The sequence below is a fragment of the Peromyscus californicus genome, unplaced genomic scaffold (assembly GCF_007827085.1).
Source record: "Peromyscus californicus insignis strain IS unplaced genomic scaffold, ASM782708v3 Scaffold_24__1_contigs__length_46423439, whole genome shotgun sequence".
Taxonomy (NCBI): domain Eukaryota; kingdom Metazoa; phylum Chordata; class Mammalia; order Rodentia; family Cricetidae; genus Peromyscus; species Peromyscus californicus.
This window is the reverse complement of record NW_026294535.1, coordinates 33,290,125-33,309,606: the sequence shown is the minus strand read 5'-3', so window position 1 is coordinate 33,309,606 and position 19,482 is coordinate 33,290,125. Positions and strand designations below refer to the sequence as shown.

Here is a 19,482-nt window from a genome sequence, read left to right as displayed (position 1 = left end):
TGTATCAGGACCCCGACTAAACACGGTGCATGCGTCACTGACTTTCAAATGCATGTAGGTGTTATTGTGAATCATGGAATGAAAACTAATTTACAAACATGAGATTCAAAATGCAAGGTTGGAGGCCTATGAAGTTGTTTACTCCCCAAATGGGGTCTTCATACCAGAAGGGGTTGGGCTCCATCTTTCTTTATGCTAACAGGCAGAGAGGTCTAGAGTGGACGGACGAGTGGTCACAGAAAGTCTGGGGCAGAGGTAGGATCTGCTTCAAGCATCTTGACCTATGGTCTAGAGATGCCCGATTTTCCATAGTACATGGTTGGCTGCATACTCTCCTACCAGACAGTCCCAGTTGTCACAGCACCTTGTCTTTTGATTAAAAACTAAAACCATGGGGAAGAGGGGATGATACATTAATACTCTTCTAAAGAAAACACGCGTGGGCGCCTTGTACTAAATATGAACTACTTAGAAAAAAAATACCCTACTTTAGCTGCAAATAGGCTCAAAAGTATTATTAAAAGTAGAACCACAAACTTATGAATCTTCCACGAGAACGGTGGTATCTATTCGTGGAAGTTGCTGAAAGCCAGTAATAATAGTGCTTTGCCAGAAAAACGCAGAGTCCACTGGAAGGCTGTGTTACTGCTTTGAACTGGAAACATCCACTCAGCCTCAATGCTCTGTCTGAAACCAGACCATCTGAGTTTATTGCTGACATGTAGATTTGCGATTTGAGTGTAAATGTCCTTCTCTTGTCTGGTTTCACAACAACAAGCTTGTATTGTAATATATATTTTTTTCCAATCAGGATTTTTGATTCTGACCAGTGCTCATACTCATCGATTGTAAGATAAGTCTGATATCCAAGTCACTGTCTTGTTTTTTTGCTCAGCTCTTAGCCATCTTTGACTTATCCAAAGAAGCAGCTACGAGAGTTGGGTAGATTATATGTTTTTCATTCAGAGACAGGATTTCACTCTGTAGCCTGTGATGGCCTCAAACTCTCTGTGTAGGGCAAGATGGCCCCAAACTCACTGTAATCCTTTTGCTCTGGTATCTCAAGTGCTGGGAATACAGGTGTGAGCCACCATGGCCAGAATGAGGGGTAGATTAGAAGACGCACTGTACACAGGCTTGCAGCACCAGTGGGCAGAGGCCATTGCTAAAAAGAATACAAAGTTGGCCAGGCAGTGGTGGCACATGCCTTTAATCCCAGCACTCGGGAGGCAGAGGCAGGTGGATCTCTGTGAGTTCGAGGCCAGCCTGGGATACAGAGTGAGATCCAGGACAGGCTCCAAAGCTACACAGAGAAACCCTGTCTGGAAAAATCAAAATAAAATAAAATAAATACAAAGTTTAAGCTGGGCCTGGTGGTACAGGCCTGGAATTCCTGCTAATCAGGAGTTTCAAGGCCTGACTGGGCTTCCGTGAGTTCAAAGTCAGTTTGGGCAACTAAATTAAACTCTTTCTCAACAATAAGAAACCAAGAAATGGATTGGGGATATAGCTCAGTGGTGTAATGCTTGCCTAGCAAATTCGAGGCCTGGGGGTCAGTCTCTAGTAACACACACACACACACACACACACACACACACACACACACACACACACACAGTAACAGAGTTCAAGAAAGGCCTGTGGATCTTGAGTATTATCTCTTACTATGATTGGTGTTAAATAATCGAAGGACAATCTTCCCCTTTCTTCATGTCATGGTCCCTGTCATGTTCAAATTGCCATTCCATCTCAAGTCCTTTTTCCACCACCAAACTTTAGAAGAATAGTTTGTATGTCTTATACTTCTTTCTTTCCTACTCCGTTGTTCTTTGAAGAGAGCTTTGTGTGGTTAAATCAGTGCAGAAGAATATGTCAACAGTTTGAAAACAGTGTTCACTGGGGAACTCTTTAGACCTTTATAGCTTCTTCTTCTTCAGACTTGTTTTAGAATCATTTTCCCTTCCTTCCTTTTTTCTTTTGCCTGAATATTAACTTAGAGGCTCTGACATTTAGCAGGCAGTCAATAACTAATCATTCATAGAGGGACATAAGGTGATGAAATATTCTAGGGAATCCATCTTTCCATAACCAGGTACCCTATACCACGTTCAGCACTAGGTGCTCAGCGATACTTGCTGAATGAAAAGGATAAAGAACCCCTCTGAGCAGACATCTCTAGAGCCTGTCCCACAGCCTGTCACAAACACCCATCCTGAAATCATCCCAAGGTAAGGCTCATTTCAAGAGTTTTCAATGTGTGGGTTTATACAGAACCCACCTCTGTGGTGAGAGGGATCTTCTATTTGGGTTAATACTCTGCTCTCACCATCTAGAAATATCTTTTTTTTTTTTTTTAAACAAGGAGATCCCCATTTTCCCTGACCTTCCTCTTTGTACATTATGGACCTGATGCTTCCCATAGGAGGCGTCCCAAAGCTGGTTTTTCTGCTTCAGTGTCCCAGGTCTTCCCAGTGCACAAAGCTTGACTGGTTCTGGTCCGCAAGTCCATTCCAAGGTGTGTCTGGCATCTTGATTCCCTTCCTCTGTGTCCCTTAGTCAAAATGCAAGTTCTCTGTGTAGTCCTAATCTAAGGAGCTGCACTATCTCTAGTATTTAGTGTGGAAGGGGGTATAAAGTGTTACTCTCAATTCCCAAGCCTAGATTCATGGTTTGTTAGGCAAAGACTGACTTGCTAATAGCAGTTTTAAATTGTATTTTATTTACGACAGACAGGGTCTCATGTAGCTCAGGCTGGCATCCAAATTCAGTATGTGGCGGAGGTGGACCTTGAACTTTCTGCCTCCACTCTCAAGTGGTGGGATTTGGAGGTGGGTGCCACCATGCTCGCCTAAAAACAGTATTTTAGACATGAAAACCCTACATAGGGTTTTCAGACATCCACCATAGAGAGATATCCTGGTATCAGGAAGTTTTCCTGTGCGTCTCAGACTGAGCTCATAGCACCCCACGTGTTTATGAAACAGCTGTCATTCACACTAAAATCGTTTAAACCCCACAGTGCACTATTGCCACGGTGTGCTTTTAATTAGCAATGCACCATCCAAGCAGCGTGACTTGGTCAAGTAGTTTGACAGCAAGCATTGCCAAATAACGCTAACTTCCATCTAGCTATTTATACCGTTTGAGTGAGAAATCCTTAGGCCTGGATTCCATATGAATCCATTTTGCCACTTCCGCATGATTTTGAACAAGTTACTAGCTGTCTTTTGTTTATTTTTCATTTTAATGGCTTTTTTGTTTCATTTTGTTTGTTGTTGTTGTTTGTTTTTGTTTTTTGGTGGTGGTGTTTTGTTTTGTTTTTGAGACAAGGTCTTTCTTATGTGATTCAGTTTGTCCTCAAACTCAGTATACAGATTAGGTTAGGGTGACTTTGAACACCAGATCCCCCAGACTCTATCTTCCTAGTGCTGGGATTATAGGCAGGTGCCACTAAGCATGGCCTAATGTTAAGTTTGAAAAAACTTAAAGAAAGAAGAAGAACCTAAAGAATTTTCTCCCTGCCTCACACTTTTGAGTTCACTTTGTGAGTTAGATGAAGCATGTGCTGTGTAGACCACGGTGGTGGAGAATTCCTAAGGAGATATACTTCTGGAATGTCTACGGGGTCCTGAGTAGAAGGCTAGGTTGGCCAGGGAGATCATGAAGGAAGGGCAGAGGCTGAAGATGCACCAAAGAAAGACGCTGTGCAAGAGAATAGGGTGACATCTGGATTTTTTTTTTTCCAGACAGGGTTTCTCTGTGTAGCTTTGCGCCTTTCCTGGAACTCACTTGGTAGCCCAGGCTGGCCTCGAACTCACAGAGATCTGCCTGCCTCTGCCTCCCGAGTGCTGGGATTAAAGGCGTGCGCCACCACCGCCCGGCTCTGGATTTTTTTTTTTTTTTTTTTTTTTTGGTTTTTCGAGACAGGGTTTCTCTGTGTAGCTTTGCGCCTTTCCTGGGACTCACTTGGTAGCCCAGGCTGGCCTTGAACTCACAGAGATCCGCCTGGCTCTGCCTCCCGAGTGCTGGGATTAAAGGCGTGCGCCACCACCGCCCGGCTGTCTGGATTTTTTTAAGACTATATTTTTCTTGTTTTCTTTCTTTCTTTCTTTCTTTCTTTCTTTCTTTCTTTCTTTCTTTCTTTCTTTCTTTTCTTCCTTTCTTCCTTCCTTCCTTCTTTTCTTTTTTCCTTTCTTTCTTTCTTTCTTTCTTTCTTTCTTTCTTTCTTTCTTTCTTTCTTTCTTTCTTTCTTTCTTCCTTCCTTTCCCTTTCTCTCCTCCCCTTTTGTGAGACATGGTCTCACTGACACATCAAGGCTAACCTCAAACTCGAAATCCTCCTGCCTCAGCCTCTGAACTGTTGGGTGTGTGCCAAAGGGTCTGGCTTAGCTTTCCTTTCAGTGGCAAAGGCATGGCCATTCACAGCTATCAGCTAGCGGGTGGAATTTCTTAAAGGGAAGCTCTATCAGGAAAACGCTGAACCGTTAGAGCAAGAGGGGAAAGATGGGGGAGAAGTAGAAGGATGAGGAGGTGAAAAGAGGAGGAAGGATTTCTGTTATGCTTTTCATAACTCCTAGGGGGCTGGGCAACTAAAGGAAGGGACACGTAACGGGAGGCAGGCTAGGGGAAAACAACCTCTCAAGGAAAACGTTAGGGACAGTGTCTGTTTCCAAATGAGCAGCCCCAAGAGTGAACTTACATGCAGGGGTCTTAGGAAATCAGCTAAATATACTTGACACACATATTGGCAGCAACTCAAATCCAAGGACAAACTTCAGATCAGCAGGGACTTCGGATATGTTTTACAGAGTCTATCAAGAATAAAAATGTCCAGCCCCGTGGGAAGACCTTGGTGCTGATAGAAGGCCAAGGCCAAAATTTCTGGCCACTTGCTGTAGGAAGGAAAGAGGAGATAGAGGAGGCATTTTGATAGATTTAAAAAAATGTATTGTGATTCCTTTCAAAACTAGAGAACAATTCAGGGGAGTCGGCAGGGGAACCGACAGGGAAGTGGAGACCAAGGCAGAGGTCAGGCTACAAAGTGAGTTGGGGAGGTGGGAGATGGGGGGGGGTGAGATCAACAGTGAGGGGAGTCACAGCCACGCACAGGCCGAGGGCCTTACTCAGTGTAGTGTCTGAAATGGTGTCAGGGCGGGTGCTGCTGGGGGCCACCTTGTCTTAGAGTCAGTCTCCCTTCCTGCACTTTTGGCTGGTGTTCATGGAATGCTGGAACTGGAGAGGGAAAGCAGCATTTGACTTGGAGCTATGGGTCAGAGAGCCTCGGGGACTTGGGGTCCCATACTGGGGCTTATGTGCAATAGTAGAGATTAAAGTCAACATAGCAGGAGTTCTGGGCTCACCAGGCTCCTCCCCCTTAACCTCTGTGTTAGGACCCAAGAGGTGAAAATAGGTCTCCAAATCTGGAGAACCAGTCAGATCTTCTTAAACATTTTTGGTGTCAAATTACATGTATTTGTTTTGTGTATGTGTATTGGTTGGGGGCCACACGAAGGCACCTGTGTAGAGAGCAGAGGACAACTTGTAGGAGTCACTTCTCTCATTCCATCATGTAGGTCCTGGGGATTCAACTCAGGTCCTTGAGTTTGGTCCCAAGCACCTTCACCCATTGAGACTATGTATTGTACTGGGTGCAGGCAAAAGGATCTTTCAAGTCCAAGATGGCAATTAGAATTGAAGAGTGGGAATATTGCGATTGATTTTTAGTTATGTACACAATGAAAATACTTTTAAAGGTAGTGGCATCTGGAATATGCAAATCAGGAAATAGAGAGGATGAAGTCAGGATAAGAAATGTAGGCGCCATCCCACTTAAATGCAGCCTACAAGCCTGTGAGGTGAATCTATGGCTGTGTCACTTGCGGGGGAAGATTTAGTGTGTTTACCACCTATACTGATAATCACTGTGGTTAAATTTGATTGAAGGCTTAATATGTGCAGGAACTTCACATTTACAGTTTTTGCTGTCATAACGGAGTGTATACACGATTATTAATTCCATTTTCCAGATGAGAAAGTTAAGAAATGGAGAAGTCAAGGGGCCCATTAAGACTACACATTAGAAGCAGTGAAAGATGATAGAGATGCAGTGTTAGAGCCCAGAGTCTGAACTGCAATGATGGACAGTCTACTAAACCAAGACATAAAAGGAAGGACAGATATGTAGAGTAATTCAGATACTAATAATCAAGTGCCATTTCCCAGCGGCTTCTATGTGCCACACACTATTCCAAGTGCCATATATATGGTGCACTGGTGCGCGTGCATGCACACATACACAGACACACACACACAGACACACACCAACACACATACACATACACACTCCCCTATTGCATTTCTGGAATATCTCTTTGTTTCCTTTATTGAAATCTCAGAACACAGCACATAGTAGGTGCTCAAAAATATTTATTAGACATCTCTCTCTCTCTGTATGTGCGTGTGTGTGTGTGTGTGTGTGTGTGTGTGTGTGTGTGTGTGTGTGTGTGTATGTTTTAAATTTTAGATAGAGTATTGATATGCAGTTCTGTCTGCCCTTGTACTCAATAATTTAGTCTAGGCTAGTACATTCTCAGTGATCTTCTTACCTCAGCCTCCAAAGTGCTGGGATTATAGGTGTGCCTCCCAGTGCCTGACCACTGAACAGACCTTAAATAACCATAACTATACAGTTTTATTCTCAGGGAGCCCTAGGTAACAGGGCTGAAGTCCAAGGAACTCAGCTCCCATGCCTTCTTGGTTGTATCATTTCATAGCGCTTGCTTCCGACTCATATAATCTTGCTCAAAGGGCAAGAAGTTTCATTCATCGGTGTATGGTTGTATTTGCATGTTGAATAGCTAGACCAACCCTGGGTATCGGATTGCTAAGTATTAGCTGTTTGGATGAAAGGAGAGAGCCCTGTGTTTCCACCTTCTCCCTGTAGAGCTGCCTTATCCATTGGAGACCTGCCGCTCACCCTCCCTCCAAGGCACTCTTTAAGGGGTATCTACTCTTGTTCTCTATCACTGACCCAACTCTCCATTCACCGCTCAGGCTTAGCTGTGGGGCAAGAAGTTGCTTCTCTGTTCTGTTTTCAAACTTAGCATTGATCATCATAAGGGTAACCTTCCCACTTAGACACATTTGGATGGCTACTGTATTTTTTTTAAAAAAAAAAGGATAATAAAGTTGTAGGAATTCTTGTAGAAAACAAGAATTGTTTGGACTACTTGGGAATTAATCCAGTAATATCCCAAAGAATTGAAAACCGAGTCTAAAATAAACATGTAAATACTCATGTTTGTAATATCATTATTCATAACAGATAAAATATGGAAGCAATACACACATTCATCAACAGATGAATAGATAAACATAGTGTCTTATAGACGTATAATGGAATATTATTCAGGGCGTTCTGACACATGTCAGAACACGGATAAACCTTGAAGATACCATGCTATATGAAATGAAGCCAGGCACGAAAAGGTAATTATAGCATGATTTTGCTAATGAATGCTTCCTAGATTCAAGTGTGGTAGTACATGGTACACAGAAAATGAGGCTAGTCTGTGCTACATGAAGCCAAAAAAACTGAAAAGAAGAATAAAGAGGATGTGCTGAAGAAGGAGGAGGGAGAAGACGATAAGGAGGACCAAGAATAGTCAAGTGTATAAGACGGAATGATGGCTTCCAAGTGCTGGGTTGGTAGAGGGACTCTTTAATGGACACAGAGTTTTGTAAAGTGAAGGCAATTCTGATCGCTGTTTGTATAACAGTATGAATGCACTCAATACGTAATCTCCACTCAAAAATGCTCAAGATGCCATGTGTATTTCACCACATTTTGAAAGCAGATTTTAAAAAGCACTCTTGGGAATAGCAAATATGTTCATGTTAAAGATTCAAAATACTAAACTAAGTGGTTCAATTAAATCAAAAGGAATGGCAGATTATACATGAAGGGGTTTGGATTTAAGACATTATAAACATATTGAAGATGAGGAAGAATTAACCATGAGCTTCGGTATTTGGGCTTCTGATGGTTGGTGCTACAAATCAGTTTCTTCAATGTCTTTTTGTTGTTGTTTTGTGGTTAAGTTCTTCTGTAGCCCAGACAGGCCTCCAACTTGTGTTCCCATGTTCCTGGATCTTCAGTTTCTTCCCTCTTTCTTCCTTCCCCCTTCGCTCTCCTTCCCACTCCCCTCTCTCCTACCATCCCCCCCCACTCCTCTCATGGTAGGATCTCTATAGCCTAGACCATCTTGCTTAAATATCTTTTTAATGTAATGCATATTTTTCTCTCTTTTTTTTGCCTGTGTGTGCTTGTGAGTGTGTGTAATAGTGTGTGTGTGTCTGTCTGTGTCTGTAGTCTATGTGCATGTATATGTGGGCACACTGCATGCACATGTGTGTCTGTGCACATGGCAGTACGAGGTCAATGTTAGGTGTCTTCTTCAATCACTCTTCCCCTTGCACAGTGAGCCATTCTCTCACTGAACCTGGATTTCACTTTCTGGCTAGCCTAGCTGGCCAACTTGTTCTAGGGATTTTCTGCCTCTACTTCCTGCTCTCTGGGATGATGCACAGGTTTTCATGCTCACTGGCTTTTTTGTGGTTACTGGGGATCCAAACTCTGGTCTTTATGTTTGTGAAGGCAGAATGCTTTACACACTGGGTCATCTTGTCTCCCTGCACTGCATGTTCTTTAGTATGGAGATCTAGGACCTTAGAGCTGTCATGTTCATGAAGTGAGGTAGATTAGATGAGCCTGTGACGGACAGTGCTGCTCGGGACTGAGGTCTCTATGATGCCAACCCCTGCCCACGTACCTGTCTACACGAAGCTGGCAGACAATACTTAGTGCGTCCACGACTCCCTCTTCTTTCAACTGTTGACAGCCAATGGATGTAGCGATGAAACACCCCGTCCTCCCAATCCCTGCACTGAATGGGAAAGGAAAGGAAAGAGGAGAAGACAAGGAAAAACAAGTTAATCTGCATTCTTTTAAAAGTATACTTTTAAACGCTGAAAGTATGAGGACTAATAGTAATAGTCCTAATAATAAAACTGCCATGTACTGACTATCCCACATCTAGCCTGTGCTGTGCTTAGAACAGATTCTTTCATTTAATTACAAGTAGTAGAATGAGTGAGGTGGGAAGGGGTGAGGGGTTGGGAGGATGATGAGCAGATATTGTAATTGTTCTAGAAAGAATAGGCAGTCGATAAGAAAGGAAATATTTAGACACATCACATTGTCTATCTGTGAACAGTGGGAAAACAAAATGTCAAAGAGAGTTAGGTGGGGCTGGAGAGATGGCTCAGTGGTTAAGAGCACTGACTGCTCTTCTAGAGGACCCAGGTTCAATTCCCAGTGCCCACATGGCAGCTCACAGCTGTCTGTAATTCCAGTTCCAGGGGACCAAACACCCATGGTAAAACACCAACGCACATAAAGTAAAAATAAATTAATTAAAAAGAAAAGAAAAAAAAGAGAGTTAGGCCTAGAGGACAAGAAGGCTGGTATTGCCACAGGGGCAAGGGGGATTCTGGGATGAGGGCTGACCGGGAGATGCGGTTAGATGTTGGAGTCTAGCGAATAACCAAAGATTCACTTCTATTTAGGAGAGAGGATGGGACTGGAGGCACATATTTCCAAGTCACTTACATTGAGATGATCACTTAATAGAAATACCATGGGTTTTAGAGAACTTATCTATTTACCTGCCTTATATAGTAAGTCTATAGAATCAACTTTAGCCCCTCCCCCCATTTTTGATCACCATCATTATGCAAATTTCTCTCAATTCTGTATCTCAAGTCCCCAAACTTCTCTTCCAAGGTGGAACTCTTGATGTTACTATTTTTCACAAGTTCAATATACTTCAATATATACATCTATTTATCTCTCCCTCAATGGTATTACCCATCAGCTATAAAGCTTTCCAGTCTAGGAATCTTGGCTCCATCTTTCACATCTGTACCTTTCTCACCTCCCACATCCCATCTGTCACCATTTTTTTTTTCTATTTTGTAGCTCAACCGAGCCTTTGGGATCCGAGCTTTCCTTTCTGTAGAGGATTTGTATCCTCAGTGTGTACTCATTTCATGATCGGGGGTGGGGGTGGGGGATCATAATGCTTCCCAATTCTGAAGTCTTTTCTTGGATTGGTTCATGGTATAGCTGCTAGGTTCATTGTTACAAACTAAGGACATAATTATTCTTTACTCAAACACTGTTGCTGATTCTCATTGGTTACAACACAACATCTAACCTACTCATCCTGGTACTCATGACCTAGAAAAATCTTAATGGAACAAACATTTCACTTTGCATCTTTTGTTGTCTTTTTTTTTTATTTACCATATGTGCTACTGTCTTTATTTTCATGAATCATATTTCTTACATTTAATTTTTCTAGCTGAATGCAACTAAAAATTTATAAGGAATGGGTCCCCTTTAACTGAAATGTCCATAAAGACTTTGTTTCTTTGAAGAAATAGGAATTCTATCATAACCTAGGAATGGCAGGTACTTTGTCTATCATGAATGAGAACATATATCCCAGGTGCGACAATAATGTGAAGAAAGAATTAGATGCAGAACAGAATATGTGACTTAGGACAGTCAGTAGGTTAGCTGAAATGGAAAAGAACGTTCTTTCAGTACAAAAGCAGGAAACAAACGAGGCTTGGAAACTATGATCCTCCACGAGAGGCTGAGAAGTGCGCTGCATCCTCTACACTTAAGAACATTTAAAAGAATTGGATGGGAACGCTCCGGAAAGAAGCTCACGTAGGCATTCAAACTTGTTCAAATAATACCAAGTAATTCACTTATCTCTGTAGTGTTATCTGCAGAGTCAAGGCTAGGCACATTTGCTTCAGGTGTGGTGAACCCATCCACCAGTTTTGAACAAGGACTGGATGTCACACAAACATTTTCAGGAACATCATCTCCGAGAAGCACATGGGCTAGGCCAGAGTGGCCCGAGGGAGAAGGGTATGTGTGTGCAATTAGTCAACTACTTCTAAACTACATGGATGAGGTCATAAGGGCCCGGACTAGGGTGGATGGACAGGAAGTGTGATTGTGGGGGAAGCTTTGAAGAGAAAGCCAATCTGGTAACTGATTAGATACCGAGAGGAGAGTTGAAAGAAGGGCCAAAGATAACTGTCAACATTGGATGCAGCGTGAAGGGAACAAAGGAGGACTCATTCTTAGAAGTACTAATTAGAAGGGGCCTTAATTTTATAGGGGGAGTGCCTCTTTCAGTTTAGATATCCTTAGTGCTTGCTGGTTTTGGGTGGGGTCTCCAGTCCTAAACTATGCCCAACTAGTCTTTCCCCACTTTGGCTCCAAGGGTTTAGGAGAAAATCTAATGCTGGAAACTGGGTAATGCCACCTTTGCTAAATAGATGCATAAGAATTTTTTAATTAATTCACCAAGTTTCAAAACAGAAGGAGAGTAAAATACATCTAAAATCATGTATTTTATTAAACGTTTTCTTAGGATGCTTAGAAGGTTAAATAAATCAACAACAATTATTTTGAAAAAAAATATGGAATACCTGGCCCGTCATAGAAATGAATGTATGACTTGCTTTGACCACATGAAAAGTCAAGTGGGGGGGGGAATGTCAGTTTAGGGAGGTGAATTTCAAGTTAGCCATGAGGAAAAGAACCCCCTGGACCACTGTTGCTGCTGTCTCCCTGGCCTCCATGCCCTGGGTGTCCACTTGTGTTCCGTAAAATAAACGACCCCTTGCCCATTTCCAACTTCATAAATTACTTTCCACCTGGTTTTCATGAGACAGCTCTGAAAACAGTTAACTATGAAGGCAGATTAATAATAAGCACTGGCAAGACGCGATCCGTACAGTATCTTAAGACAACAAAGCTCCATCAATAATGAAAGGCTTCTCCAGTTCTTAGTGTGTTAAGTGACTAAGGAGACAAAAATGAACCCAAAGGAGTTTCGAGTCTGATGATGGAGGAGGGCCTCTTGCCCACCCAGCCATTTATTTAGCACTCAAACCTTTAGTACTGTGCAGCATGCTAAGAATGTCCCAAATGGTCTATCTAATTAATTTCTGGCAGCATCGTTTTGATGAAGGCTCAACTATTCGGATGTTAATCCATTTTTAATAAATACTTCATTTCCTACCAAGTTACATCCAGGAAGCTAAGCCCTCTTTCTACCTGTCCTCGGATTAAAGAGCAGATAGCCGTTTTGGCCGGGGGAGCAGTTCATGCCTTACCTGCAGTGGACAACCACAGGCCCTCGGCCCTCAGAGGCAAGTCTGTCTTCTTCTACATCCAGCATGAGCTGTAGAAGGGGCTGGGCACTGTCTGGAGTCTTGTGGTCAGGCCATGAAGTGTACCAGTAATGCTTCACATGTTGGGTGTGACTTCCTTGCTGAAAATAGCAACAGCCACCAAATTACTTATTCGCTTCTGGAACCGAAAGGCACCCACACCACGACCGCCAAGTGACTTCCCATCTCCCTTCTTGCTGCCAGCTAACTTCTAGGAAGGAAAAAAAAAATCTAGAATCTTTTCAAAACTACCCTTTCACCTTGAGAAAGTTTTATTGTGCATATCCTGGCTTGACAGGGAAGGTTGAGTACTCACCCTCTAAGAATTGAGGCCTGTGTCTGGACCCATCATATAGATCACATATCTACTCTACACTACGTATATATTTATGCTTTAGTAGCTGAAAATGTTGCTATTGTTTGGGACAGGGTCTCACTATATAGCCCTGGCTATCCTGGAACTTGCTATGTTGACCAGGTTGGCCTCAAACTCACAGAGGTCTGCCTGCCTCTGTGTGGTGGAATCAAAAGCCTGAGCCACCTGCTTCAGAGGTGAAAATATAACAGAAAGAAAGGGATATGCTGTGTTTCCTGTTATCTAAACCTTGACAGAGCGTATATAAACATATTAGCCAACAGAAGAACGTTTGTTTGATATTCGATAAGAATTGTTCTATATTCCTCTCAAATGCTGGCATTTAACAACAGTGGGGACCCTTGGCAGTAAAGGAGCTATGTGGGATCCCTAGAGGGGAAACACTTTGAGCAAAGGCTCACACATCATCGCAAAACCCAGAGTTCAGGTGGGAGGCCCGTTTCTGTTCAGGCATATGTTTATAAACAGGTTTCGGCAGAGCCTCCCTCTGCCACACTTTTGAATACAAAACATCCCTGCAGCTCTCTCTGCCTTTACGGTTTTCCTCTCGATGATGATTCTATCCCAGCAGCAGGCTGTTGATAGATAGGACTGAGGTCTTTAGGTTGATTATTCTTTCAAAGTGAAAATAATACCATGGCAACCCTCGTTAGCACCTGCTGCCCCATGAGTTAAATAAGACCCCATTTCTATGATGGAAGCTGGCCCAGGGAGGCCCCTGTGAATGACTGTTAACTACAAGTTTTTGAAGTTCTCATCAGCACTGCAAGCTCTTCGTGCCTCCCACAGCCAGGCATCAGTGTGGATTTTCTCTTCCACAGTTCTCAGGCCCCACTCAAAGCTGCTTCCACCACAATGGCATTAGCATCAAAGTCCCGGCAAGATCGCCTGCCTAAGCCTTAGTTAAGGGCTTTCCCAAGGGTAAGTCAGAGATGTTCTGCAAATGAAAGTTAGATGATGCCAACCTCCTGCAAAACAAACTGCCTTATATCTACTTACATTAATTTCACTGTTGCGTATTTTAATAGTATCAGGCAACAAAGAAGGATTAATGATGGCTTGTCTGTGGTCTCAGTATTCTCTAGCTTGTGTAAGTTGAATCTGTTAGTATTTAGGATAAGTCATTTCAAAGCAGAAATGTAACCCTTACCTACTCTGAAGACAGCAACAGCTCCATCATCTTACCTTTAAGACGAGGTTTCGAATGGTGTAGTTATCACATTCATTCACACTGATGACCAGAACCTCAACCTTGCCATAAATCCCTCTCTTTTCTGGCCAGTAGAGCACACATTTCTGGGGGGAAGGAGAAAGAACATGGCAAAGCTTTGTAATGCTCTTCCTTCAAAAGTCTCATTTTTTTCTCATTTAATTTAAAATTCAAAAGTCACTAGGAGGCCTGCTCTTTTTTGAGGGGAGGCAGAGTGGAGTGTATCTGGGGGACTGCGGAGAGGCTGAGGTAGCAGAGGGAGGGGGAATTGCAGTCAGGATGTAATATATGAGAAAAGAATAAAAAAATTCAAAAGTCAGTTTTTGTTATTCTGTAAAGATACTAAGACAACATGAATTGTATGATGTGTAGAGACATGAATTGTATGATGTATAGAGAGATGAATTTTATGATGTAGAGAGATGAATTGTATGATGTATAGAGAGATGAGTTATATGATGTATAGAATAGACCTCAATAAAGTTTGTGTTTTAAAATGCTTGTCGCACTTAACTATTAACCCTACACCAATCATAATGACAAGGCAAAATTTCCCGAAACTCTAACGATGATTTAAGGATTCCTTGATGGGTAAGGTGACCTGCTGATATCCCATGCAATCTAAGTCAGAAACTCATTTATTAGTAAAAGGGGGACCTGTAGGTCCCTGGCCCCCATTTTGGGTAACTGTTGCTTTGCTTGCTGACCTTGACCTTGATATCCTCCCTATGCTAATTCCCTCCCGGGTTCCACCATCCTGAATGCTTAAGGGAAGTTCCTTGTCTGTGTATCATAATGGGTGTTAACAGCTTAGATGCAAGATTGTAAAACATCAGTAGCAAACTTCTGCCCTCCGGGATTCTCCCATTGTGCTGTAAGCCTGTATTTAAGACCTCCTCCCTCCTTCAATAAATGGCATTTGGCATTAAAAAAAAATGTACATACTTTTTAACCCAAATCTGTAATTTTTGCTAGGACTCAAAGGTATGAACCTAGATACTCATTACCTGCTCTTTTATGATTTGGATTTCAGTACTGATTGATAATGCTTATTTATCTAAAACTTGTATGTACTTTTATAAAGTAAAAATTCATATAAACTTCAAAAAAAAAAAGAATTCCTTAATAACCAACGAGTATAAGGAATGTTCTCTCTCCCACAGTGACCAAGGCCAGGCACTATCTCCTGCTTCATCAAACCACTGTGCCTAACAGGAACAGCTGTAATGTGTTACATGCTCACAGAATAAAGATCCCCCGGCATGCAAAGCAGGTGTAGTGACGATTAGTATATATAAAGCATCATGTTTTCCACGTCCAATGATGTTTTTTTTTTCCCTTATGAGACCTACTGACATAAACGTGGAACAAAATTATGCTTGCCATGTTTTTATAATGGATCCTCTGTGAAGGACTCAATGGGAATAATAATAATGATATTGCCACAAGGAGATATTACATGATGGTTAAATGAAGACTTGGGACTCAGAGGACTTGGGTTCAGATTTTAGTTCCTGAGCAGCACACTTGACTTCTCTGGACTCAGTTTCCTCATAACGTCTCACATGCCAAGTGCTTGGGACAAAGCCAGGCATACAGTAAGGATTTAAGACATATCATTGTTAACTATGTTTTGATTCCTTATTACATTCTACTTATTTATGCTATGTGCATACGTGTATGTATATGTGGGCATGCTCATGCCACAGGTCATGAGTGGATGTCAGAGGACAACTTTCGAGAATCCGTTCTCTCCTGCCGCTGTGTGGGTCTCAGGGACTTAACTTGGGCCATCAGGTGCAAGCACTTTATCAACTCATTCTTCTTGTCAGCTCCTGTTGCCAAGTTTTGCAAAGCAGATTTTTCATGTATGTGCGTTTTTGATTGTGTGTGCACACATATGCATGTACTTACAGACGTCTGATGAAGGCGTCTGATTCTCTAGAGCTGGAGTTATAGGCAGTTGCATGCTATCTAGTGTGGGTGCTGGGAACTGAGCTCTGGTCCTCTGGGAGAGCAGCAAGTACGTTTAATCATTGAACCATCTCTCTAGCACATCCCCCAACACCACCTTTTACTATATTTTAAGGCTCCCAAAACATATACACATTTATATAGACTTTTTTTTTCACATATTGTCATCAATTAGGGTCTTATATATACCCAGGATACTCGATTCTTTGCATGTATGGTAAAGTCATATGAACACTTGAAAAAAGTTAAATACATATGAATTCAAATTACCAGCAAAACATCCATAGAGTCAGAGAGTTAAGGGAAGACATACTCTATGTCAGAAACACACCTCTAAAGCTTCATCATGCCATCACTCCAACATTCAAGTGACAGGAAAGAAATCATACCATCTGGAGGAGCAGTTTCTTCCATCCATTACAAGAAACTCCTATGTCTTCACATATTTGTTCTTTTCAATAAAGTTGAAATTATTCCAGCTTTATTTATATGCCGCCCAGCCTGAATGATTTAATATTAAAGGCTGGTGCCAGGCAAGAGGGCTCAGCTTGGTCAACTGGTGAGTGAGTTTGGTCCCTTGATCCCATAGGTGGCAGCAGCAAACCAAGTCTACAAAGTTATCATCTGACCTTGGCATGCCCCCACCCCTGTTCTCCCCATCTCGGTAAATAATGAATAAAATTTAAAAAAAAAATTAAAATACCCCCTCTTTCTTTAAAGGTAGAGTGAATTGTATCTGTCTTTATCTATGTGTTTATCTGACTCTGTGTGTGTGTGTGTGTGTGTGTGTGTGTGTGTGTGTGTGTGTGTGTGTGTGTGTGTTTGCCTGTACAAGCCTATTCATCCACATGCAGAGACCAGAAAAGGACATCGGGTGTCCGGTAGTATTATTCTCTGCCTTATGTTCTTGAGTCGCTGAGTCTGCAGGTAGGCTGGCCTCCAGTGAGCCCTACCAATCCTCTTGTTTACGGCCCTGGGGTTACAGGAGCGCACAGCAGTACCAGGCTTTTTATGGGCTCACTTGGTACTCAAAACTCAAGTCCTCATGTTTGACCTGCAACATCTCTTGTACAGCCCTCGGTCCCATCCACTTCTACTAACCCATTTGACTAGTTCCTTTCGGTGGAGCCTCAGTTATGTAGCTTATTGTGTATCCTAGTACTCACATCTCCCAGATGAGCCCGGGGGAAGATTGATAGATCTTGGTAAGAGTGGACCAAAGAAAGAGGTTACGTTGTACTCAGCAGTCTGACACATGTGCCCCATTGTCCAGAGCAGACCTGAGCAGCAGGGCTCTCTTTAAAGGAAGGTGACTTTCAAAACCAATGAGGAAATCAGCCAGGCAGGAGCTTGGTGCCTGAACCCTGATTTTTTGAGTGATGTCCACTTGAAAGATGGAAGCCCTCGGCTCTCCTGAGCTTGCCTGGCCTTCTTGTGTTTTCCTTGATTCTTTACCAGAGCAGCAGCTGGCAGGCAGCTCCAGGCAGACGATACAGTCTGACTTGCTCATCCAACAACCTTTAATTAGCATCCCATCTCCTTTCTAAGTCACAATAGCTTATTTTTACACACCGAAACCCCCACCCCCTGCCCCCTTGCATTTATAGGCAAATAGCAAAAAGAGATCAGAGGAGTGTGGATGCTTTTGAGGATCTGCTGAGGGGTGGGATGGGGCTGGAAATGCAGCTGTTCAAGGGGCCCAAGTTCATGTTTAGATGATTGTTTTGAGTTGCATCTTAGGGCTTATTTATTTTATGGTGTTAATATTCTGACCCCGCCCCTTGGTGCCACTCTATGCCCTGATGTAAAAGCCTATTCTTAAGGGGAAACGCTGCCCATTTCCACCTCTCTCTCTCTCTCTCTCTCTTTCTCCTCCCATGAGGTGCGTACCTCTCGAACCCCTCGTCCTTCTCCCTCCCTCCCTCCCTTTCTCTCTCTCTCTCCTCCCCCCACCACCAAACAAAACTCTTCACTGAGCGCTGTCTGCATGGCATCCCTGTCTTTCACCCGCTGTGGGGACACCTTGGCTCTCCCTGCCAGAACATCCCGCATAGCTTACAATATCATAACAGTGAGAACAATAACATGAAAGAGGCAGAAAATGCCGACTTACAGATCATTTTGGGAAACGTCACTAACTGTAAGTAATTCAAAGTATCACCCTATCTAGGTGAATACAGCCCTAAATCACCACTATTGTCCTGCTAATTGGGCTCAGTCTTTTAGTCAAGTTATCTATTAATCCCAAGAATCCATAATTTGGAGGAGAAAAGGGGTTTTAAGAGGACCATGTGTATATATATATATAAGTAGTTTATAGCAAGAGGGGTACACAAGGGGAGGCATAGTTAGGAATTTGATTATCAAATAACAAGCCTATGTCAAGATTTTATATACATTTAAAATCTGAGATGTTTGCTGTATGAGTTAAAGCTGTGCATCATCATATGAAAAATGGTTCTGAATTAAAGATTCAGTTTTAGGCTCTGTCAATATATGAGAGGGATAGAATGGGGGCATATTGTCTACAGTTCACTATCTAGGTTCTATTATTCCCAGTGCATCAGCTGCATATTATTAACATAGGCACAGTTTCACCATTAAACGTACTTTCACCATCAATGTATCATTTGATCCCTTGCATAATCTGCTGAGGTTGGTAGGTGTGGTGGTTTGAATGGCAATGGCCCCCATAGGCTCATATGTTTGAATGGTCCCCAGTCAGTAGAACTGTTTGGGAAGAAATAGGAGGTGTGGCCTTGATGGAGGAGGAGTTTCACTGGGGGTGGGATTTGAGGTTTCAAAATTCCACACCAGGCTGAGAGTCTCTCTCTCTGTGTCTCTGTCGATGTCTGTCTGTGTCTGTCTGTCTGTCTGTCTCTTTCTCTCTCTCTCTCTGCAGATCAAGATGTTAAGCTCTCAGCCATTGTTCCAGCACCATGCTTGACTGCTTCCTGCCGTGATGATCATGGTCTAACCCTCCAAAACTCTAAGCAAGCCCTCCATTTAATGCTTTCTTTTATAAGAATTGCCTTGGCCATGGTGTCTCTTCACAGCAATAGAATACTGACTAAGACAGTAGATAAGCAACAGGTATCATCTGTTTTTATGTCATTTTACAGGTGAGGACACGGAGAGCCTTGAGGTCTGTTAGGAATGGACTTTGTGATTCAACCCTCCTCTGATCCTGACACCAACTCTCAGGCAGTCCGAAGGATTGGCCAGTGTTCCCTTCCCTCTGTGGTGATGCTGAACAGGGCTGCCTGTTTTTGCTCTTATTAACCCAGAGCATCAGTTAGCACATGAAGAGATGTATGCTCACTAAGCTGTATGTAGACTAATACTCCTTATAAAAGTGGTAGAATTTATTGACCGAGGCCCTATAGTTTATTTAAATGACACGAAATCAATCAAATAAGAAGTGTGGGAGCTAACAACATCCAGAAGCAAGCTGTGTTGACATGCTGAGTACTTTGAACTCTGGAGCAGCTTCAGAAGCAACGTATCTCCTTGGCTTTTTCTCACTCTAGAGCCATTAAAAGCATTTGTTTATAAAAAAAAAAATAGATCTTAAGACAAAATCCTGTTCCATAGAGTTTTTC

General features: G+C 42.6%; 1 protein-coding gene across 2 annotated transcripts in view; it reads right to left on the bottom strand.

The window, feature by feature from the left end:
• Ptprr (protein tyrosine phosphatase receptor type R) overlaps positions 1 to 19,482 on the bottom strand; it is a 241,688-nt gene that overhangs the window by 12,351 nt on the left and 209,855 nt on the right. For both annotated transcript variants that reach the window (XM_052753404.1, XM_052753405.1), the window contains 3 exons: positions 13,882 to 13,992; positions 12,264 to 12,421; positions 8,831 to 8,944 (listed from right to left, as the gene is read on the bottom strand). In XM_052753404.1, the coding sequence (XP_052609364.1) occupies positions 8,831 to 8,944; positions 12,264 to 12,421; positions 13,882 to 13,992 (383 nt within the window). The remainder of the gene's footprint in view (positions 1 to 8,830; positions 8,945 to 12,263; positions 12,422 to 13,881; positions 13,993 to 19,482) is intronic.